Consider the following 24,259-nt stretch of genomic DNA (forward strand, 5'->3'; position numbering starts at 1 on the left):
GGTGGCGTCCCTTCACATCGCAGTAAATTCCACTGCTAGTGATAGAGGTAAAGTTGGTTTTATATTCGCACATTTGTTCATTTAGAAGTCTCTATATTGTTTGCCATGTTACTTTGAATATTAAAACAACATTAACACTGTTTATTTGACTGTGAACAATGTTGTACTTTGATAGTCATTGGCTGAAAATATGATTTCACTGTTTGGAGTTTGCAAATAATACTTTAATGAAATTATATTATTAAGGGGAAAGTCTGAATCTGCGAATATAAAACTAACTTTACCTCTATCTGCTAGTGTACATACAGTCATAAGAAACTAAATAGCTTTTTGATCGACTACTGCAAGCTGGGAAAACATCAGATAAATATGCCAATGCAATTAACATTATTGCTGAACAAATCTAATATTTACACATTTGCTTGAGGAAGAAATGATGGGGACAGTTAAATGCAGTTTAAGGATCATCCGCACTCTTCCGGTTAACGGAAGCTCTGCTTTCACTTTCGATTTCCTGACTCTGCTTAAAGTTTATTTTGTGCTGAATAATGTGAAATTATCGAGTCAACCTGATATAGAAGAGCACAAACACTTTCAAGAGATAAAAATAACCCATTATATTGTTCAAATGACCGTGTTTGGACTGTGTTTAATCGGTGTTTGAGACTTTGAGCTTTAAAGGACTGGATATCTATAAAGAATTCAGCACAGAATATATATTCAGATATTGCAGGAAGGGACGTTGTGCTGTTGTAAAGAATAGCGTTGGATATTCAGCTCCCCTTTAATCTTAAAAGCAGCTGTGTCCTTGAAAAAGACGTGATCGTGTCATTAGAAACTGAACTGGAAATGACCTGATTTTAATATAGTCAGTCGTGAACTGAGGTGGGCCGGTCTAAGGCTTGAAACTCCAGGGCTGTAAAGGGGCTGTATTTCTTAGCCACAAATTTTTTTTAATTAATGTGTCAAAACAAGCTGAATATAGCTGTATACATGCTCTTTTTGTTTAAAAAAAACTTTTCTGGCTAAAGGTTCCTGATCACCAGTTAACCAAACAGCGAGTTAATCTCCTATTAAAGCAATCTTATTATATACCTTTTAGAATGTTGAGATTTTTGCTTTAAACAATTAGTCTTAGTGGATTAAAAAAAGTTTTTTTAACTGTCTTAAAATGTTTAGAGTAAAGGTTTTGATCAACTCCAAATACTGAATATATGTGCGTCTGTGAGAAAGTGGAAACGAAGGAGAAATGTATCAATAAGTCAAGACTGCAACAGTAAGTGGCAAAAAAAGGTTTAAAAATACTTTTATTTTGGCGTGACGTGTGACGTCATAAGCCTGCGCCGTTCCAGCACTCTGATTCAACAGGAGAAAGGTTTGTTTTAAAGTGTTTACACTTATATAAAGCGATTAATTAAAGTTTCAGTTTTTTTCATTCAGTGTTAAATTATGTACCTGCTGTTGACAATATTATTTTACCCTTTATACAACATAGCCCTCATTACTGTGAGTGAATTAGTACAATTGTTTGAATAAAGATAGGATAAACTTTTTGTCCTCAAGAGGAAATTTGTCATATGCAAAAAAAGTGCTATGCATTGTAAGCAGACAATAAGCTAATAAAACAAACAAAAACAATTAAGAACATGCATAAAGAATAAAGTAAAAAAAAGTTACAGAGATGTTTGTAATAAGTTCTTTATTGAAAATGTAATTTATTAAATAGTATATTGTCAGTCCATTCTAAGTTTATGGCTATATAAGAAATGGAGTAACGTTACTAGTTTTAATCAGGTCATTTGTTTGTTGCTATTGTTTCTTGCTCAAACTTACCTGATTTCTTATTGTTAATCACTCTCATATAAAGAAACTGTTGAAGTACGTGTTAAGAAGTTATTTTGTTTCTGTTCATAGTTTTATTTATTTTAAACAGGATAGTGTCCAAACACAGAGAAAAACTCCTGCTCAAGTGACTGATCTCCACACTGTTATAAAGATGGCGTTTATTAAAGAGGAGAGTGAAGATGTGAAGATTGAAGAAACATTTACAGTCAAACAGGAAGATCCACAGGAACAAACAGGTTGGTTTTCATTCTCAAAGACCAACTCAGTCATTTAATCCTCATTCAGATATATTTTAATAATAAGAATATTAAATTAAATCCTTCTTGCAGCTTTGAATGTGCTACCTAGTTCACCTAAATGCACATAAGCACTCATGAACTATGTTTCTATCCAAAAATGGGAATGAACTTTATGCACAAAACTGGATTTTAGCATAAAAGATATGCGAAAAAAGCTGCGTTTGCATTCAAATCAAATCACTTTTCTTGTCACATCATCAGCAGCATGTGTGCTATGATGAGTGAAAAGCTTAGGTGCTGGCTCCAGACAGTACAAAATACAGACAGTTTAAATACAACAACAGTGCAAAATACAGACAGTGCAAAATACAACGACAAAGAGTCAAGCGAACAAAATCATCACTTCCTGATTAACTGGTGCCAAAAATCAACAGTAAAAATGGAATTTGCTGCAAAAAGAGAAGCAGGATCAATAGCCACGTTTCCACTATCGCGTCTAAAGCGAGCGAGACAGGGCGAGCCAAGGCCAGTCGCATTTCCACTGTCACTTCCAGGGCCTAATCGAGCCAAAGCGGGGTTTTCTCGGGGCCAGCGGCCGGCCTTTTTCGGCCCGCCGAATACCTTGGGCCAAAGTGGGCCAGCTGGGGCTTCGGGGCGGAGTGAAAGGAGAGGCAGACACTAGTTATCCGATCGCACACGAGTACATGCACCAAACAAATAACCAAATAAAAAAATAAGGGATAGAAAGCATCGAACCTTGTAAGCCTAGTTCACACTAGAGGATTTTAAGCCTGATTTGAGCCCGATTTGGAAATTACCGAGCTCGCCGACAGATCGGGCTGTGATCGGGAAGAAATCTGCGGGTGCTCGGCACTCTTTATGTGTGAACTAATGAACTACGCATCAACGAGGCTCGCTGATGCGTCGCCGACACCTCGCAGACGGAATTCCAACATTCAGCATGCTAAATATTCCAGAGCAGTCGGCCGACTCAACCCCACGCGTGGTCAGATGTAGTGACGAGCTGCAGCCAATGAGAGAGCAGATCAGCATGAGCTGCGTGCCTGTGTGTTCAGGAGCTCACCAGAAACATCTGTGATTGGTCAGAATGGGCATCGATGCACTCGCTTCATTCTGCGTTAGCACAGACATGAGAGTAGGCTATATTAACAGTGGAACTAGAATTCTGTAACTATTAGAATTACTACACTGCTCATTCTGACGGTTCTCATATAAAACGCCATATTGTCACAACATATTTACATTCAAAGCTATTATTGAGATATTAAAATTAAGCTTTGAATGTCTGGCATCATATTTACTGACACCATTACCCTAAAAATATAACCGTTTTTTGGTAATACAGCCTATAAATATGTAGTTAAGATACTAAAACACTTAAAGGTCTTGGCTTTCATTTTCACTTTCAAACAGGAGCTATTTCACTGCACATAATATGCTGTTTTTAAAGATATCTAAAGTAAGTTGATGTTTTTGCCATCAGAAAGTTTTGTTTATGTTAGCAGGAAGTTGCTTGGCAAGAAAATGCACACATATTTAAAGTCACAGTAAAAAGTATCAGACATGCATGCAGTCATTTTGACCAATATGGTATTTTAAGGCAGAAATGCTCAGTTCTTTACTGTTTTGTAATTAAAAAAAAAAAAAAAACAATGTCAGAAAGAAATACACTGATAGTTAAAAAACGGCAGGATGTTATAAATTTGTTAGTTTTATTTTAAATAGTTATAAAATTACAAAAATTAAAAACTCTGTGTTTATCTATCCACTAGAACCTGCAGATGAGAGATTAATCTGCTGATAAATCAGCTGATTTGACGATGTTTTTAAATGCTTTCTCCAAAGCTTGAAACGCTGTCAGTGATGTCATCAGCACACAAGCAGCCAATAGTGTTCAGCTTTTTCTGACGACTCCTCCCTCGAAATTTCATTGGCTGTGGTTTGGTAGCTTGAATGAGCTGATGGGGAATGAGATGTTGTCAGATCATGTAGTGTGTGACCCCCCCCTCTTGTGGATCATTCACGTAGTGTCATGTAGTGTGAACACCACAGGGATTAAAAGACACAAAGTCGAGTCATGTAGTGTGAACGGCACAGCGATCTGCTGATGTTTAAAATCCTGTAGTGTGAACTAGGCTTTAGGCTGGAGTATTTTTTGCGTATGATCGCCCTTATGTTTTCTTTTTTAAATGTAACGATGTTGCATAAAATGATAAAGTTTTCATTTATAAGTGACTTTGCTGCATCCTCCTTGATGTTTCAATAACGCATAATAATCTTTACACCATATTAAAGACATTGCGATTGGCCCGGCCCTGCCCGATAAAAGCCCTGGCTTACACATGCCCGACAGTAGAAATCCGGCTAATCTTTTCTTTATCTAATAAATAACTTGCGCCTCAGAGGGTAATCCTGAAACGCAGTGAACGCGTAGTGGCGTTTAAAGGTGTCAGACGCGAGGCTAAGATGCTCTTAATTCTGGAGGTCTTGAATAATATAATAACACTAATACTTAAACTGTAAGGCGTATAAGAATGACCAAAACAAGAGTTCAGGGGCCTCATGTATTAACTTTGCGTACGCCAGGTTTCACGCTCAGAATCGCTCACGTTTGGATTTACTAACGATGAACTGAACGTGGGAATGTGCGCAGGTTCACGGCAGCTTTCTGGCTGGCGTACGCACATTTTTTGTTCTTGTCTGTTTTATTTCCATTGGCGACTCCTAGAGGCAGTTGTGTTAAATTCCTCTCTACAAAGTGTCTGAGTTCATTAGACGCTGGATTCGAACCGAGTTCATGCTCGAACGTCTCTAAACATGTTGACTACGCCTTACGAGCTGCGCCGATGAAAATGTTAAAGGGCCATGAAACCCCCTCGTTTCAGCAGGGTGTTTTCAGACCTCTACTTTGGAAAAAGTCAGAAAAGTGGGAGTGTCCAGCTCTGTTTAGGGGGAGTGTCGGAGGAACTAAAGTGGGATGGTGGGGGAGTTTCAGAGTCAAAATACACACCCACACAGACAGGAGAAAGTGATGGTGTTTAACCTACATGGACATCTGTAGTCGAATTATTTGCCAAATTATTAAATGTTGGACTTTAACTGCAGTTTGGCTCTTTCATTCAGGGAATTCATTCATGCCTCTCGCGACAAACGAGATATTTGATTCGAGGAACTGATCTAAGCATGTATTTTTCATGCAATGTTTGATACCGCACGGCGAATGAGAGAAAAAAAAAACTCAGCATTTCCCGGAAACTTAGATGCACACGACAGGTAGCGTCAGAAAGCCGCGTGTCTTATTCCGGTCACAAAATGCGGTGCTAACATTTCTGCACTCAGTGCAATAGTTAACTTAATTCGATACGAACAAACTGAATAACAAAGAGCACTGGTCGCTCACTTACCAAATCTGTAGAGACAGGACAATCACCAGCAACTAGAGCCACGTCTATATGGAGAGAATACTACAAGCGAATCCAGATTTCAGCGTTTGCAGATGAGAACAGCTCTCAGGTAAACAATAATCCCCCTTAGACACGTAAGTTATTGTTGTCGAGCGTCGCGTACACTGTAATCCACACGTGATCCAGATAAGCTCTCACAGAGGGAAAATGAAAACGAAACTTAACGGCAGCAAACTATAAAAGCAACACTTCACGCTTGTTTTGCCAACACAACGTGGCGTCTTTGTGGTGTAAACACGGTGACACAAATGAATATTAATGAAGTTGCACAATAGAGCGCGCTGATTGGTTTGAACCAAGCTTTACTCATGCATTAATGCATCACACTGTAAGACGTAATAAGACTCACTCTGGCACAGACGTCCAGTCTGCACGCTGGAATACATGCTATTATGACATGACCGTGACGCAGCTTCAAAAATTCGTTTCAAACAGGAAGTACGAATTTGCTTGAAATAACGCAAAAACAACCAATTTACACTTTTTAGTGAAATATAGGTGTCCTAATAGTGTTTTTAGCAGTGTGGGACACATATACGACTGTCAACAGCTCAAAAAATGTGTTTTGGTGTTTCGTGACCCTTTAAGGGTGCTGCAGCATTTTACACCTATAAATCACACTATTTCTCTTTTAACTCCACAGTGCGATGTTCAGACCCAACTATGTTAACCGCATCAGCTAAAATCTCCCCACTCTATTTTTTTCTTTAGTTGTTAATTCCGGAGAACGAACTTGCAAATAACACCAAAGCAGCACCTCCAATTCACATTCTGTTCAAAGTTTCTCTTTTTGCTTGCTTTTGCCTTTGCTTTTTCGTAGGGTTTTGTCAAAGTAGAGTCATTAGCATATTCATACGGGGGAGGAGGCAGGGGAGGGGTTTTGTGCTCGTGCATGTTGGGCTCAGTTTCACGTTCATTCTGATGTACAAAAGAATATGTGTGGGATTCGGTGTACACAGTGTTTCATTTACACATTTACAGCTTTGTGCGTACGCAATGTTTTAGTATGATCTCCACACAAGTCTTCGTACATGAGGCCCCAGATGTTTTATAATGTACTGAGCCGACTGGTTTGTCCATTCATACACATTTTTATCATCACATGATCTCTTATAACAAAATCACATGACCTTTTTAATGCACACACTGGAGTTTGTATCGTGTTTTCCATCGTGATTTTTCATCTTTTCTTATAGAATAAAACGTTTATCCTACTCAGTTATGCGCATACGTTGTTTTTTTTTTTTGTTTTTTTTGCATCATGGTGTTTCTATAAACAGTTTTTTTAAGTGCATAAAAATAGGTGGATGGAAACATAACTATTGAAAGACAGGAATGAGTTTCTCTCTTGTTACTTGTTCTCGTGTCTTTTTTCATTATTTTATGTATTATTAGTCTCCCAGTTTCTCTACCTTCTTAAGGTTATTGCTTTTCTTGTTCTCCTACTGTTTGTAAAGCGTCCTTGAGCACCAGTGCTATATAAAATAAATAAAAACAACTAATTAAAATAAAAAAAACTTTAACTGAGCTGAGGATATTTGACCTATAGTACTCTCATAGAAGATATCTGCTATTACAGTGATAGTGTTGGCTTAGTACTTTCCATTTGCATATGTCACATTGATCCAAATTAACTTTTTTCATCAACTTCTTTATGTGTTTAAACTTGTTACTAGTTCTCACAGATAGTATCCGAGTTAGAACTACATCATTATTATAATAACTAATTACCAGGGCTATTGTGTTTAACCAGGGTTTCTGCTGGGTCTTAAAATGTCTTAAATTCCAAAATCTAAATTTTCGGCCTTAAAAAGTCTTACATTTACTGAAATATTGTGTTTTAGGTCTTTAATCTTTTTAAACAAGTCTTCATTGTCCTTTGTTCATGTTTTGCTACCCAATCTGGCCAAAACCCACACAATCACCAACAATCCATCTCAATAAAACTTTCAACTTTTCATTAAAAAAAGTAATTTTAACTCTATTTGTCATAATGGTTTAATAATTTTCCTTACGATAACATTTGTTTAAACGTGCTCCATGTATTTACTGCTGACGACATCAAGGACAGATTGTTGTGTTGATTTAGTTTGTTATAGTTTTTAAAACTTTTAAAACATTTGTTCATTTTAAATAATTTTTTTAAAGGAAGTTTATTTAGGAAAAAAGTGTGTGGATACAAGTAAAGCTTGCTTGTTATTACACACAATTTAAAATCTTTTGCTAAGAAATATCTAAAATATATATTTTTAATTAATATATTATTGTATGATTAAATGTATTTAATTATCATATAATTTTTAAATAGGGCAAATTAAAATCTTTTCCATCTGGGCTATTTGAAAAATCCCTTAGCCTTTAGCCCTTTATGAGTCTAAAATTGTCATAATGGTATTAAAAATGTCTTTAAAAGTCTTACATTTAACTTGGTGAAACCTGCAGAAACTCTGGTTTAAAGTATAAAAAAAACATGGATGCCCCCAATATTAAATATGCTGAATGAAATGGACAATAAAATAATTAATTATTATAAAACATTGTACATAATTCTAAACTATATGATGTTGCTGTGGGGCGACGTGAGACTAAATGAACAAACTATTGTGAAACAATAACGTTTAACATTGCGCTGACTACAACTGGCCAACAAACTAGTCTAAAAAAGACTTTTGCTGCTTAAGAAATGGATTACAGCATGCTGATGATATGCAGAGATTTGAGTGTAAAGTTCGTCAGTATTGACTAGGGATGGGAAGATTAACCGATATGTATCGATACGCGGTCATGCGCGTGCACGATGCGAGTGCATCGGTAGAGCAGCAGAGGATGAATGAAATTTTGGAAGCAAATCGAGATGCATCGGTTTTTGGGAGATGCATCGGTTTTTCCAAGATACAGCTTATATTTTTAATATAGAATGTATTTTTTATTTATTAACAAGTGTTGTCAACCTGTTTTTGGCGCATAATTTAATCGACCTACATAAAGTAAGCCTTAGCAACGGATTTGCGGATGTGTACACTTACACTACAACTCAGTGTATCAGGTGTGCGGATGAAGCGAGTGGAGCGCCCTCAGAAAGCGCGAGAAGCAAAACAAACATTTTATTCCCCACTGAGTTTTAAATCTAAAGTATGGCAACATTATGGATTTTGCAAAAAAGATGGACGACTTTTTAGGACAGATGCAATTTGCAAAATGTGCCGCGCATCTGTAAAATACACGGGCAGTACGACTAATCTGATATCTCACTTGAAGCGGCGCCTCGTTGTTGTTGTGGAAGCATCTTCCAGTGTTCCTGCATCCCCGGCTTCCTGCTCTGCTTCAACTGTAGCTACCAGCTCCAAAAGTGGTGAGAAAAGCATTGAAAGTTTTCTCCATGCGCAACAGTTCTGCTCGCTCTACACCAATAACGAATGCTATTGCATTGTTCATCTGCAAAGATATTCAGCCTAGTGTCACGGAGAACGAAGGTTTTAAACACCTCCTGTTAATTTTTATTTATTTATATTTTTATTAGCCTGTTGTTTACAGTGACAGTGATGTTTCAAAGCAACATAACACTGCTAGTTTACGACCTTAAGTTTTGAATATTCAGTGGCAAAATATATCTTTGTAAAACTTGTTTTCATAGTTGAAAGGTTAAATCACAATTCTTGTTGTGCAATGGTAAACATTTATGTTGAAAGAGTGCAAATATATACATTTATAATATATATTGCACTTATACATTCTGTTTATCTTGAAAATCTTTAAATAATATGTGCTATAAGTTCTAAAATGGCCCTCTACTGTAAACTGACACTCTGGCTCTGAGAGAAAAGCCAGTTTGTAAAAAAAGTCTTGGTTTTGCTTTGTTAATAAATAATCAAACTCATTCAATGGCACAGCATCCTTTCTTACATAATCTCTTAAACTTGATCTAATAAGTTAGTGCTGAAATATCGCATTGTATCGTGATATGGGTGTAAATCGTATCATGTTGCATCGCAATATGTCACAAATGTATCGCTAATATATCGGATCGTATTCTTTGTATCGAGATGCGTATCGGATCGGCATTATAGCTTAGATGCCCAACCCTAGTATTGACCATATTCTTCACGTACCAGCAGGCGTCGCCATTGGAATCTTTTTGCTCTTGACGTTTATTAAAGAATTTTTTTTAGATCCTAAAAACAATGTTATGCTGCTGAGGCATGGGACGATAACCGTTTTCAAGGTATAACGCAGTTTGAAAAAAGTCGAGGTTTAAAACTGCCAATATTTTCTGCTGTACCGTTCATTGCTATATGTATGTTTTTGTTTTTTTTTACATTTTGTTTTAAGATTTTCAGGACAACAGTATCTCCAGCAGAAAAGATCTCCAAAGATGCCATTTTAAATTGTAAAGAAATCTGTGTTTATAAAACAAATGAAGACAACAGAAGTCAAGTATTCAATTGAATGATTTAGCCTGACATGTTTACTGCTCCAAAATACTTTAAAAGTTTCTCAAAAGAAAATGTTTTGTGTTCAAAGAGGAAAAAGTGTTTTTTTTTTTTTTTTTTTTTTTTTTTTTTTTACCGAGACATTTAAAAGAATATATTTTAGAGGAGTAATCACAGTACCATAAAACTGTGATATTTTTTACTTCAGAAAAAACAAAACAAAAAGCGCTCTGGGGTAAGTTCAAATGTAAGGTCGGTGCTCTTTGGGTAAGGGATTCATCAAATCTGCAACAAGAATCAGTCCAAGGCACTCGAGTAAAGTGAAAAAATTAAAAAGCCTTTATTCACATGGCTAGATCTCTAAAAACCAACGCGTTTCGGCAGAAGTCTGCCTTCATCAGGGTAACAGTGATCAGGTGCGTCTAGAGTCTCTTTTGAGTACTACGGTCACATGACTCATTTAAACATCTCAAATGGCACTCAAATAATTTAACAAGCAAACTCTACTACCATCATAAATTCGGCATAGATACACAAACACCCACTTGCATATGTGGGAAAAGAGAGAGAGAGAGAGAAGAAAAAAGAATATATATATATATATATACATACATTCACATATACGTATATATACATACACATATACATATACATATATATACATATATATATATATACATACATACATACATACATACATACACATACATGTATACAATATATACACATACATGGAAAATACATACATACATATAAACACATACATCAATGTATAATGACGATCTGTAAAGCATCTATAGAAAAACTCATTTAATCATTCATTTTCTTATCGGCTTAGTCCCCTCATTAATCCGGGGTCGCCACAGCGGAACGAACCGCCAACCAGCTACTTTCTACGCAGCGGATACCCATCCAGCCGCAACCCATTTCTGGGAAACTATAGAAAAACTGTTTTACAAAAAAGAAGAGAAATCTAATTCACCATTCAAACCTGGAAATCTGGTTGCTTTTAATGTATATATCCAAAAAGTCTCTCTCTGTTTTAATCTTTTTATCCTGTCTCCTCCTCTTGTAGAATTATAAATATGTTCAATGCCAACTATTTTTAATGAACTTGGATTGCCATGACCTTGATTTTTATAATGTAGAGCCATAGGATATTGTGGATTACAAGTACGTATCGCATATTTATGCTCCGCTAATCTCAACTTTAGTTTTCTCTTAGTCATTCCTACATAAAAACAACCACAAGGACATTCCAGTCGATAAACAACAAAAGTAGTATTGCAATTGATAAATGAATTGATCTTAAATTCACGGCCCGAAGAAGGATCTCTAAACATGTTCGTCTTGAGCATGTTTTCACAATGGTTGCAATTACCACATCTGTAGTTCCCTGTTGTTTGATTTAACCATGTGTTAGTTTTCTTAGAGGAAAGATGGCTTCTCACAAGTTTATCTTGGATAGTTGGAGCTTTTCGAAAGACTACAGAGGGGGATACAGGTAAAATTTCCCTAAGATGGGGGTCACTCATCAAAATATTCCAATTATTTTTTATAATTCTCTTTATTGTATTTGCCTCAGTACTGTATTGTGTCACGAAATAAACAGAACTTTCTGACTGGTTTAATCTGGGTCTTTTTATTAACAATTCATCTCTGTTGCTATCTTTTGCTTTATTATAAGATTTATAAATTACTCTATTTTTATAACCCCGTTGTTTGAATCTGTGAACCATGTCTTGTGATTTGATCTCAAAATCTTCTTCTTTGTCGCAAATTCTTTTCAATCTCTGAAATTGTCCAAAAGGAATATTTTCGATCAGCCATGGAGGATGGAAACTATCTGCTCTCAGGATTGTATTTCTATCTGTTTCTTTTCTAAAAATGGTGGTATGTAATTTTCCTGTAGTGTCTTTAAAAATGTTTAAGTCCAAAAAATGTATTTGAGTGAATGAAAAATCCAAGCTGAATCTCAGATTTGCGTTAGTATTATTTAAAAAAGCATGAAATTGCCTCAAATCTGCCTCCAATCCAGACCATATCAGAATAACATCATCTATATATCTACCCCACCACACAATGCTACTCAAATAAGGATTTGATTCAGAATATACAAATCTCTCTTCCCATAATCCCAAAAATAGATTTGCATAATTTGGGGCAAAACAAGCTCCCATAGCTGTTCCCTTTATCTGTTTATAAAGTTGATCTTGAAACAAGAAAACATTATTCTTCAATGTCCATTCAGCCAACTGTACAATAAAACATGTTGGTGGTTTTTTTGGCGATGGTCTCTTTTCTAGATAGTATAACAATGCTTCTAGACCTTCTCTATGATCTATATTTGTATATAATGATTCAACATCCATAGTTGCCAGTATACAGGTTTTATCACATTGCATATTTTTAATCGTATTTAATACTTGAGTCGTGTCCTGAATGTAAGAGGGCAGATCTGTTTTTATGTTTTAGGTTGTTTTTATGTAGGAATGACTAAGAGAAAACTAAAGTTGAGATTAGCGGAGCATAAATATGCGATACGTACTTGTAATCCACAATATCCTATGGCTCTACATTATAAAAATCAAGGTCATGGCAATCCAAGTTCATTAAAAATAGTTGGCATTGAACATATTTATAATTCTACAAGAGGAGGAGACAGGATAAAAAGATTAAAACAGAGAGAGACTTTTTGGATATATACATTAAAAGCAACCAGATTTCCAGGTTTGAATGGTGAATTAGATTTCTCTTCTTTTTTGTAAAACAGTTTTTCTATAGTTTCCCAGAAATGGGTTGCGGCTGGATGGGTATCCGCTGCGTAGAAAGTAGCTGGTTGGCGGTTCGTTCCGCTGTGGCGACCCCGGATTAATGAGGGGACTAAGCCGATAAGAAAATGAATGATTAAATGAGTTTTTCTATAGATGCTTTACAGATCGTCATTATACATTGATGTATGTGTTTATATGTATGTATGTATTTTCCATGTATGTGTATATATTGTATACATGTATGTGTATGTATGTATGTATGTATGTATGTATATATATATATGTATATATATGTATATGTATATGTGTATGTATATATACGTATATGTGTATGTATGTATATATATATATATATTCTTTTTTCTTCTCTCTCTCTCTCTCTTTTCCCACATATGCAAGTGGGTGTTTGTGTATCTATGCCGAATTTATGATGGTAGTAGAGTTTGCTTGTTAAATTATTTGAGTGCCATTTGAGATGTTTAAATGAGTCATGTGACCGTAGTACTCAAAAGAGACTCTAGACGCACCTGATCACTGTTACCCTGATGAAGGCAGACTTCTGCCGAAACGCGTTGGTTTTTAGAGATCTAGCCATGTGAATAAAGGCTTTTTAATTTTTTCACTTTACTCGAGTGCCTTGGACTGATTCTTGTTGCAGATTTGATGAATCCCTTACCCAAAGAGCACCGACCTTACATTTGAACTTACCCCAGAGCGCTTTTTGTTTTGTTTTTTCTGAAGTATACAAGGACGCAGAGGGATCGTTCCATCTAAAAGCTGCTCCGTCTTGAGACGTAATCGGGGAAGTATTTGACTACTTTGAGAACATGGCATCTGGATATTTTTCCTATTCCAAAGAGGAAGGTGAGAAGATCATTGTGGCGGACACCTTGTTGAATTCAGAGTCAGTAGCACAACATTTAGACTTCAAAAAAATGTATAATGATCTTAAAAAACAGTCGGAGAAAGAACTCAAACTACATCTACATATGGTGACGTTATCTGATTATTGGAGGGAGAATATGATTCCCAGAGGATTAAGGATTAAAAAATTTCCTTCGTTTGGATATGAAGACACTGACTTTAAACAAAAATGGGAAGCAATTTTAAACAAATGCTCCCTTGATTTGATTCTATTATTGATTGAAGAAGCGAAAAAACAGAAGATTGAAACCCAAAACCAAATTACAAGAATTAAAGAAGAAATTGCAATAAAAGAACAAGAATATCTACAGTTTGAGGAGAAATTGAGAGTGGATTTGGAGGCACTCTCGAAAAAACTTAAACAGGATAAATTGCTGAAATTTGGAAGAGATGAATCAGATTATAAAGAGAATAAGGTGTATTTGTGGCCTCAGAGAAATGAAAGAAACCATTATCAGAGAAGGAGATCTGTGTCCTTTAATCTACCAAGTAGTGATGATGATCAGTCGACATTGGAGAAGTCACCTAGAAGAGATTTTTTAGGAAACAAATCAAGAACATACCAAAGGTTTGGAAAACCGGCAAGCGAAAAACGAGACGAGGGAGAAAGAGATCGACCAAGATCCCAGATCCAGGGCAGATACACACGGAGCCGAACAAAGGAGATGAGGTGATAAATATCTCCAATATATCCCTATCGACAAGTTGTACATCAGTTCTATCAAAAGGCTTAACATACTCCCCGGTAAATACAGCGAACGAATTTCAGACCAAAGTGGACTTGTTTAAATTTCATCGTAATCTACAATTAAAGGTTTGGTATCACACCTCTACGGCAGAAGCGCGCACCTATGAAGAAAAAAAGACAATCTTTAAGCCCAAATCTACGTTTATTCCATGTGTCTCCAACCCGACGTTGAACTCGTTCTACAAGAAAGTCTCCTATGAAATGGATAATATTTTTGCCTCAAAAAAGAAAAAACATTTTAATCTTTCAAAAGACGAGGTTAACGCTTTGGACTGGTTATCAACTAATGACAATCTTATTATTAAAAGAGCGGACAAAGGTGGTGCCGTTGTGGTATGGGGCAGAGATGATTATATCAAAGAAGCCTTACGACAACTACAGAACTGTGAGTATTATCAACCTTTGAAATTTGATCCGGCAGAAAAGATAAAAACGGAACTGATGGAAATACTGACTTTTGCTAAAACCGAAGAATGGATTACACAGAATGAGTTTGAGTTTTTGTGGTCAAAAGAACCTAGAATCCCTACTTTCTATATGCTGCCTAAAATACATAAGAATTTAGAAAATCCACCCGGCCGACCTATAATTAGTGGGAATGAATCGATCACAGAACCTGCCTCAAAATTTGTGGACTATTTTATAAAACCTATTGTTAAAGATCTGCCCTCTTACATTCAGGACACGACTCAAGTATTAAATACGATTAAAAATATGCAATGTGATAAAACCTGTATACTGGCAACTATGGATGTTGAATCATTATATACAAATATAGATCATAGAGAAGGTCTAGAAGCATTGTTATACTATCTAGAAAAGAGACCATCGCCAAAAAAACCACCAACATGTTTTATTGTACAGTTGGCTGAATGGACATTGAAGAATAATGTTTTCTTGTTTCAAGATCAACTTTATAAACAGATAAAGGGAACAGCTATGGGAGCTTGTTTTGCCCCAAATTATGCAAATCTATTTTTGGGATTATGGGAAGAGAGATTTGTATATTCTGAATCAAATCCTTATTTGAGTAGCATTGTGTGGTGGGGTAGATATATAGATGATGTTATTCTGATATGGTCTGGATTGGAGGCAGATTTGAGGCAATTTCATGCTTTTTTAAATAATACTAACGCAAATCTGAGATTCAGCTTGGATTTTTCATTCACTCAAATACATTTTTTGGACTTAAACATTTTTAAAGACACTACAGGAAAATTACATACCACCATTTTTAGAAAAGAAACAGATAGAAATACAATCCTGAGAGCAGATAGTTTCCATCCTCCATGGCTGATCGAAAATATTCCTTTTGGACAATTTCAGAGATTGAAAAGAATTTGCGACAAAGAAGAAGATTTTGAGATCAAATCACAAGACATGGTTCACAGATTCAAACAACGGGGTTATAAAAATAGAGTAATTTATAAATCTTATAATAAAGCAAAAGATAGCAACAGAGATGAATTGTTAATAAAAAGACCCAGATTAAACCAGTCAGAAAGTTCTGTTTATTTCGTGACACAATACAGTACTGAGGCAAATACAATAAAGAGAATTATAAAAAATAATTGGAATATTTTGATGAGTGACCCCCATCTTAGGGAAATTTTACCTGTATCCCCCTCTGTAGTCTTTCGAAAAGCTCCAACTATCCAAGATAAACTTGTGAGAAGCCATCTTTCCTCTAAGAAAACTAACACATGGTTAAATCAAACAACAGGGAACTACAGATGTGGTAATTGCAACCATTGTGAAAACATGCTCAAGACGAACATGTTTAGAGATCCTTCTTCGGGCCGTGAATTTAAGATCAATTCATTTATCAATTGCAATACTACTTTTGTTGTTTATCGACTGGAATGTCCTTGTGGTTGTTTTTATGTAGGAATGACTAAGAGAAAACTAAAGTTGAGATTAGCGGAGCATAAATATGCGATACGTACTTGTAATCCACAATATCCTATGGCTCTACATTATAAAAATCAAGGTCATGGCAATCCAAGTTCATTAAAAATAGTTGGCATTGAACATATTTATAATTCTACAAGAGGAGGAGACAGGATAAAAAGATTAAAACAGAGAGAGACTTTTTGGATATATACATTAAAAGCAACCAGATTTCCAGGTTTGAATGGTGAATTAGATTTCTCTTCTTTTTTGTAAAACAGTTTTTCTATAGTTTCCCAGAAATGGGTTGCGGCTGGATGGGTATCCGCTGCGTAGAAAGTAGCTGGTTGGCGGTTCGTTCCGCTGTGGCGACCCCGGATTAATGAGGGGACTAAGCCGATAAGAAAATGAATGATTAAATGAGTTTTTCTATAGATGCTTTACAGATCGTCATTATACATTGATGTATGTGTTTATATGTATGTATGTATTTTCCATGTATGTGTATATATTGTATACATGTATGTGTATGTATGTATGTATGTATGTATGTATATATATATATGTATATATATGTATATGTATATGTGTATGTATATATACGTATATGTGTATGTATGTATATATATATATATATTCTTTTTTCTTCTCTCTCTCTCTCTCTTTTCCCACATATGCAAGTGGGTGTTTGTGTATCTATGCCGAATTTATGATGGTAGTAGAGTTTGCTTGTTAAATTATTTGAGTGCCATTTGAGATGTTTAAATGAGTCATGTGACCGTAGTACTCAAAAGAGACTCTAGACGCACCTGATCACTGTTACCCTGATGAAGGCAGACTTCTGCCGAAACGCGTTGGTTTTTAGAGATCTAGCCATGTGAATAAAGGCTTTTTAATTTTTTCACTTTACTCGAGTGCCTTGGACTGATTCTTGTGATATTTTTTATTCAAGGTTATCATACTGTCAGAATCTTATACTGGCCCATGCCTAATGCTGCTTGTTGTAGCAAAGTCATATTTTCTTATTTTATTGTTTTTCTTTGTATGTATAGTCATGAACACACTTGTTTGCAGAGCAAGAGAGCCTGTCTCTGAGGCCCCGTTTACACTAGTACGTTTTAGTTTTAAAACGGCGTTTTAGAATGAAAACGATCCGCGTCCACACTCGCGTTTTACCCAGCGTTTCTGAACTGCTCTCCGTCCACACCAAAACGCTGAAAACGCACATCACGTGACCACACAGACGCTCTCGGGCAAGCGCTGCAGCCCATGTACCCAGATGAGAGCTCTGCTAGTCGGACTTCTCATCAAGCATCTCCCGCTGGATCTAATCTCACTATATTTATTAAACGGGATATTTCATTCATCTTGTTGTCTTTATCTAACGACATATTCCCTGACTTTGGGCATTGGAATCTATTACTTGTTCTCAGGTAACGTGTTTTGGCTGAGCGCAAAGATAAGTTAATGATTAATGTAACCACGTACATTCTGTATATTGACTGATCGCTTGCCTTTATTTCCTATAATGTATAAACTTATTGTATGTTATACTTTTAAAATGGCTATTATCGATTATTAAAACTGATACTCAGCAAAAGAGAGGGGATGTTTCGTATTTTCACTGAAATTGAAAGGAGGCAGTTGTTATCGGCTCCGTTTTGTTATAAATATCCAGACAGTGAAGATGACGCTCATCTTATACAGCACGGCGCCTCAACATGTCTGCTGTCTAAGTTGCTAATATTAAAATGAAAATAGGCAGTTCCTTAAATCATGTTTACATTTTATTGTTGAGAAAGTGAAACAACGAAGCCAGGGTGATGTGAATGAAGTTATAAAGTACACTGATCCCTTTGAAGATTTACCCGTGTCCTCGGTATAGTCTGCTTTTCCATATCAAACTGAGAAGAAGAGACTGCAGCCTTGATCAAACTTGCAAAGTCTGAACTTACACGGAGAAGATTCAGGACTGAACTGTGTGTTAGGCTACTTAATATTCAGGAAAAGCCCCAATCAGAGAGGCGAACGTCTGCAGCCCCGCCTCCGTTTTCAGATGTCTCCGTTTTCCATCATCCACACTGAGACGGAGCAGCAGCGTTTCAAAATGAAAACGCCCTCTCCAGCGTTTTCGAAACGCTCCGTTTTCGGCGCTCGAGAACTCCGGCGTAGTGTGGACGGTTGGCGTAACCGTAGCAAAACGTATGCGTTTTCAAACTAAAACGCATTAGTGTAAACGGGGCCTGAGTTTTCTGTCGGTCTCCTCCCCTTTTTAAAAGATAAAGCGATATTTCTCACTTAGCCTTACATATTCAGCCACCTATTTTTATGTGCTTTTTGGATAGGCTTTGAGCATAAAAAATTGGTTTGTTTAAAAGGGTTTGTTACAAGAGATCATATAATGATGAAAATGTGTGTGAATAGACAAACCAGCAGGCTGTATAAACATCTGAAATGTTGTTTTGGTCATTCTAAAACACCTGAATCGTTTCAGTATTCATGTTATTATATTATTAATGACCTTCAGAGCGTGTCGAGAGTGTCTGTTCTCTGCATCTCATTGCTTCAAACGCCAACACGTGTTCATTTTGTGCCAGCATTATTTTCTGAGGTGAAAGTCATTTATTAAATAAAGAAAAGATTCATGTAGCTTCTTCTACTGCAGGAAATTCTGTTTTTACTGTTCATATTTGGGGCCTGTTAATCAGGAAGAGACTATTTTGTTCTCTTTGATTCACTGAATGGAAACACTGCTTTATTCGCACATCTTTTTTGTGACATCCCAGTTTTGCACATAAATTTAATTCGCTGTTTTGGATGGAAGCATAGCTATTGCCTACATTTCAGTTACACAAAGAACAAAGTCACGTCGCAGAATGGCTTGTCCTTTCTTGATGAATAATTACCTTAAATTCACTAACCTTTGACGGACATGTATTGTAACTGGATTAATGGGATTATTACTAGTTCTAAAAAGATTTTTTAGTCCTGCTTACATTCTAAATGTCATATCAACCTCTACCACTTGATAGGGCTGTGCAATTAATCAAAAATTTGGTTTCAATTTCGATTTTGGCTTCTAATTATTATGAAAAACCATTAATAGAGATAAACGATTATTCCATCATATAGAACACACATTTAACGCCATCTTAATCTGAGCGCTTTAATGGTCAAATACATGCCAATTTGGGTCAGAGTGCTGTGTTTAGTGAATATTCATATTAACCCTTATTTGTGTAATAAACAACAAGTTGAGAATCTAAAGACAAGTGAAAGAGAAACCATATCAGAGCCGCACTATTCTTAAAGTGACAGCGGGCAATATTCCTGCTGCCGACTGTTTTTAGCATTAATCAAACAACAAAAGGAGATAATCCCTCACTGCTTTTGACTGAAAGACTTTTGTAGCTCAAATGTTTTTCTGAAATTGAAAACTCTGAGTATTTAATCTCTCGGTAAATCAACTTGAACCTCCTTACTGAAACAGGCCCCAGGTCATCATGACATGATTGACAATTGTCACTGTTTGTCATTATACTCTGTTTATCCTGAGAGCTGATGCTGAGTATTCTTAGGGCTTTTCACACTTCAAATTGTTAACCCTGGGTCATTCTAACCCTGGATAAATTCTGGGTTATCTGTAGTCACCTTCCACACTGCTCATGCTATACATGGGTTTAAAAAATAATCCTGGGTGTTCATTAACAGACAGTTCAAATTCGTAAACCCTCGGTTATCAATATTATTTTGTATATTTACGTTGTCACTGTCCCTGATTAGACAAACCGCAAGTAACCTTTTTAGATAGCATTTCTGCATCTTGTCGGGTATATACAATGTCACCAAGTAGGTCTTCAGCTAAGCCTCAGGACATGCACAAAGACAAAAGTACAAATAAATAAAAAACAAGTAACAAAGTATGTCATCTTGCCATCTCCTCATCACTCCAGCTTAAAGTAAATGTGGCATTAAGAATTTGCATAAGTTTTATACAATAATGCAAACTTGCAAGTATAAGCGTGAATTATGCAAACTTGCTATGGACATGCAGGATTTGTCTCAATTGAGGAAACAACACGTGTAATCTAGAGCGAGTGCATTTGGTTATTTGCATTTAAGGCCACAGGCACAAAAAGAGCTTGCTTTTCCTCTGACCCCCAAAATTAAATATTCTACAGTGTATATGATCTGATTTTGAGCTGAAACCTCAGATACATTCTGGGAACACCAAAGACTTATTTTACATCTTGTAAAAAATGGGTAATTGTAGGAAACTTTTAAAGGGATAGTTAATGCAGAAATGAAAATAGCCTCACCATTTACTCTCCCTCGTGTGGTTTTAAACCTTTATGAGTTTCTTGATCATGTTAAACACAAAAGAAGATATTTAAAAAAAAAACGCTAGTGGCTTACTGTGTTCCACAATAAAGGAAAGTTTAAAACCACATGACGGAGGGTAAATGGTAAGGTCATTTTAATATTTGGGTGAAAACAACCATTTCTTGCTTGTCGCTTTGAGCCTTCATATTAAAGCTAACTTTTTTTTTTTTTTATAGATCTGATGAAAGAACAGACTCATCAACAGAATGAAATAGATGAGAAACAGCAGTTTGAGAAACCCCAAGAAATAATGACTGATGAAAAACCCACACTGACTAAAAAGACTTCCTTAAATGGAAGACCTCGGAAATCCAAATTGGGGTGTAATTTCAGCTGTAAACAGTGTAGAAAGAGTTTCAGTCAAAAGCCAAAGCTTGATTTTCACATGAGAGTTCACACTAGGGAGCAACCTTACACCTGCGAACAGTGTGGAAAGAGTTTTGGTCAAATACAAGGCTTTAAAGCCCACATGAGAATTCACACTAGAGAGAGGTCGTACACATGCCAACAGTGTGGAAAAAGCTTTTATCATGCTGGACACTTTGCAGCACACATGAGAATTCACACTGGAGAGAAGCCTTTCAGCTGTAAACAGTGTGGAAAGAGTTTCAGTCAAAAGTCAAACCTTGATGTTCACATGAGAGTTCACACAGGGGAGAAACCTTACACCTGCGAACAGTGTGGAAAGAGTTTTAGTCAAAAACAAAACTTTAAAATCCACATGAGAATTCACACTGGAGAGAGGTCTTGCACATGCCAACAGTGTGGAAAAAGCTTCCGTCATGCAAGAAACTTGGCAGTGCACATGAGAACTCATACTGGAGAGAAGCCTTTCAGCTGTAAACAGTGTAGAAAGAGTTTCAGTAAAAAGCCGAACCTGATTGCTCACATGAGAGTTCACACTAGAGAGAAACCTTACACCTGCGAACAGTGTGGAAAGAGTTTTGGTCAAAAACAAGACCTTTACATCCACATGAGGATTCACACTGGAGAGAAGCCTTACACATGCACAGAGTGTGGTAAAAGTTTTGCACATAAAAGCACACTCAATCACCATATGAGAACTCACACTGGAGAGAAGCCGTTTGCATGTGCTCAGTGTGGAAAGAGCTTCACAACCAAATTTAGCCTCAAGAACCACATGAATGGTCACACTGGAACCATAGTGTTCACATGTGATCAGTGTGGAAAGAGTCTCACACGCAAAGACTCCATTAAGAACCACATGAAGATTCACTCAAGAGAAGATCGTTTTAGATGCTGTAAGTGTGGAAAGGGCTTTAAAAGTAAAAGAAGCCTCAACACTCACATGAAGCTTCACAATGGAGAGCAGAGTCCTCAACATTGAGGCCTTGTCCACACAAACACGGGTATATTCAAAACGGCAGCTTGTTCATGTAGTTTGTCTGTTCATTCAAGTGAAGATTATTTATAAACTACTTTCGAGAGGATCACATGCTTATGATTGTCAACGGCTGGTCCAGCATTAGCTAAAACATGATTCACCAATCAGATGATTCCTGAATCACTATAGATAACCAGAACACAAAGCTGCGGTCACACTGGACTTTGAGATTGTGAAATTCTGCCATACGGCGCTGTGGAAAGGGGCGGGATCAAACAAGATTTTCAGAAATTAAAAAAGTGAGCAATTGCTCCATGGTTTAAATTTCTGTCCAGAGAGGTCATGTTTTGATCCTCGATTGGTCTCACGCAGTCAAGTGATGCGATTTCGCAGGTCAGAGTTCACCAAGCATGAACTTTGCACCTCAGCAACCGGCGAAACTTGACGCATGACCCTGTTTCTAGTCTGACGCATTCGCGTGCATATGAATGGAAGTCTATGGGAGGAAAAGCCCAGTGTGACCGTAGCTTAACTCAGTTATCCTTGTCTTGAAGAATCCTTCTCCCACCCTTACTCCCCCTCCTTTCTAGATTGGGCAACACAGCAGCCAATGATTAGCCAGTGGTTAGCAATGTTGCCTCACAGTAAGAATGTCGCAGGTTAAAGTCGCTGCTAACCAGTTGACTTTTTGTGCAGTTTGCTCATTCTCCCTGTGCTCGCGTGGATTTCCCCTGGTTTTTTCCCACAGTCCAAAAACACACAACCTAAGTAAACTGAACATTAAATTGGCACCATAGTCGAGCTCTTAGTAAGCCTTATATCTCCCTTTAGCCGATCTACCTGAGCTCACACTCCCCTCTCGTCCTGCTAACGGGAGGGAGCCCAGGGCTTGAGGATCTTATGAGCTTAGGTCTCTCCTGGGACAGCATGCCAAACAAGTGTGAACTCTTGAATGCATATCAAGTTATTGATAATGAAACCCTTTGAACACCTGAAAATTTAAACTCAACTGAAGAGGGATGAAGATTTTGCCAGCTGTTTTGTAGTGTAGATCAGGGGTCACAGCCCAGTACCAGGTTGTGAGAGTTGCTATCGGGCTGCAAGAAGGCAAAATAACTCTATATGTTGATAGATTGTATTGGCTTGTTTCATATGCAACAAGTATCTGCTTCTGATAAGGTGTGAACCAAATAACCTACAGGAACTCAAGAGATGTGACCCATCCAAAGCAGTTGGGTAATCTCCAGGGGGGTTTCATCAGTGTCTCACAGACTGTACTTTGGTTTAAGTTACTTGAAGATGGACAAGTTAACATCAACTAACATTGTTAACATTGTCTTCAATAAAGTCTTCTCCCTTTAAGAACTTTGGTCAGCTTACTTATTTTATGCATTAGTCATCTATACATTGGCGAGCCACCCAAGAACGGTTAAGCCAAATACAGTAAAATCTGAAAATGTGCTTAAACTTATTATGAACCGATCACCATATTTGTGCAGGGTTCCACACAATTCTTTCATGTTGTCACAACACAAATTAAGTTAACACTTTTAAAAAATGTATGTCGACTGAACATTAAGTTGTCCCAATGAAATCTCAATAATTGTGTTATTTCAGCACATTTTAAATAAGTAGTTTGAACAAGTAAAAAAAAAAAAAAAAATTTCTGTATAATGGAGATGAGATTTTTTCGGCACATTTTTAAACATAATAGTTTTAATAACTAATCTCTAATAACTGATTTATTTTATGTTTGCCATGATGACATTAAATTAGACAAGTTATTGTATAAGGATGGTTTGTTCTGTAGACTATTGGGGAAAAAATAGCTTAAAGGGGCTAATGGTTTTGTCTTTAAAATGGTTTAAGTATAAAGTTTAGAATAAAAAACAGCTTTTATTCGAGCTGAAATAAAACAAATAATACTTTCTCCAGAAGAAAAGAGAAAGAGGAGACTTTTTTTTAGCCTAATATGAGTTTATGAATCTTAAAGTCACACTTTAAAAGAAACTCCATACCACCAACTTTTTTAAAATAAGATTTGGGATTATACACTACATCTAATTTTTATGTTTTTATTAATTTATTTATTTTTATTAAATGTTCAAAAAATATGCAAACCAAGTAGGCATTACATGCATAAACAAGGAAGAAGTAATACAATTACAATAATAGGCAGACACAAATATAGGAAAA

At 36.5% G+C, this 24,259-nt stretch overlaps 2 protein-coding genes and 1 long non-coding RNA gene across 8 annotated transcripts in view; all 3 read left to right on the top strand.

The window, feature by feature from the left end:
- LOC148680332 (uncharacterized) overlaps nt 1–24,259 on the top strand; it is a 406,127-nt gene that overhangs the window by 185,259 nt on the left and 196,609 nt on the right. The gene's annotated exons all lie outside the window — the stretch shown is intronic.
- LOC148680346 (uncharacterized) overlaps nt 1–24,259 on the top strand; it is a 209,191-nt gene that overhangs the window by 100,918 nt on the left and 84,014 nt on the right. The gene's annotated exons all lie outside the window — the stretch shown is intronic.
- LOC148680359 (uncharacterized) lies at nt 1,323–23,425 on the top strand. Of its 6 annotated transcripts, none has more exons than XM_088650394.1 (4): nt 1,323–1,506; nt 1,934–2,081; nt 5,527–5,618; nt 20,895–23,425. In XM_088650394.1, the coding sequence occupies exon 4, from the start codon at nt 20,900–20,902 to the stop codon at nt 22,064–22,066; it is 1,167 nt and encodes a 388-aa protein (XP_088506520.1). In that variant the 5' UTR covers nt 1,323–1,506; nt 1,934–2,081; nt 5,527–5,618; nt 20,895–20,899; the 3' UTR covers nt 22,067–23,425. The 6 variants fall into 6 exon arrangements, with proteins under 6 accessions (XP_088506520.1, XP_088506519.1, XP_088506518.1 ...); XM_088650393.1 differs by having other exon boundaries at nt 1,323–1,375; nt 1,915–2,081; XM_088650392.1 differs by having other exon boundaries at nt 1,323–1,375.

This window comes from Danio rerio, chromosome 4 (assembly GCF_052040795.2).
Source record: "Danio rerio strain M-AB ecotype USA chromosome 4, GRCz13ab, whole genome shotgun sequence".
Taxonomy (NCBI): domain Eukaryota; kingdom Metazoa; phylum Chordata; class Actinopteri; order Cypriniformes; family Danionidae; genus Danio; species Danio rerio.

Bases quoted from the DNA above. Each gene is read 5' to 3' on its own strand.
- LOC148680359 (XM_088650389.1), top strand. From the start codon at position 1,450: ATGTACCTGCTGTTGACAATATTATTTTACCCTTTATACAACATAGCC. The intron at 1,507-1,933 runs GTGAGTGAATTA...TATTTTAAACAG, and splicing joins ACAACATAGCCCTCATTACT to GATAGTGTCCAAACACAGAG. The intron at 2,082-20,894 runs GTTGGTTTTCAT...TTTTTTTTATAG, and splicing joins AGATCCACAGGAACAAACAG to ATCTGATGAAAGAACAGACT.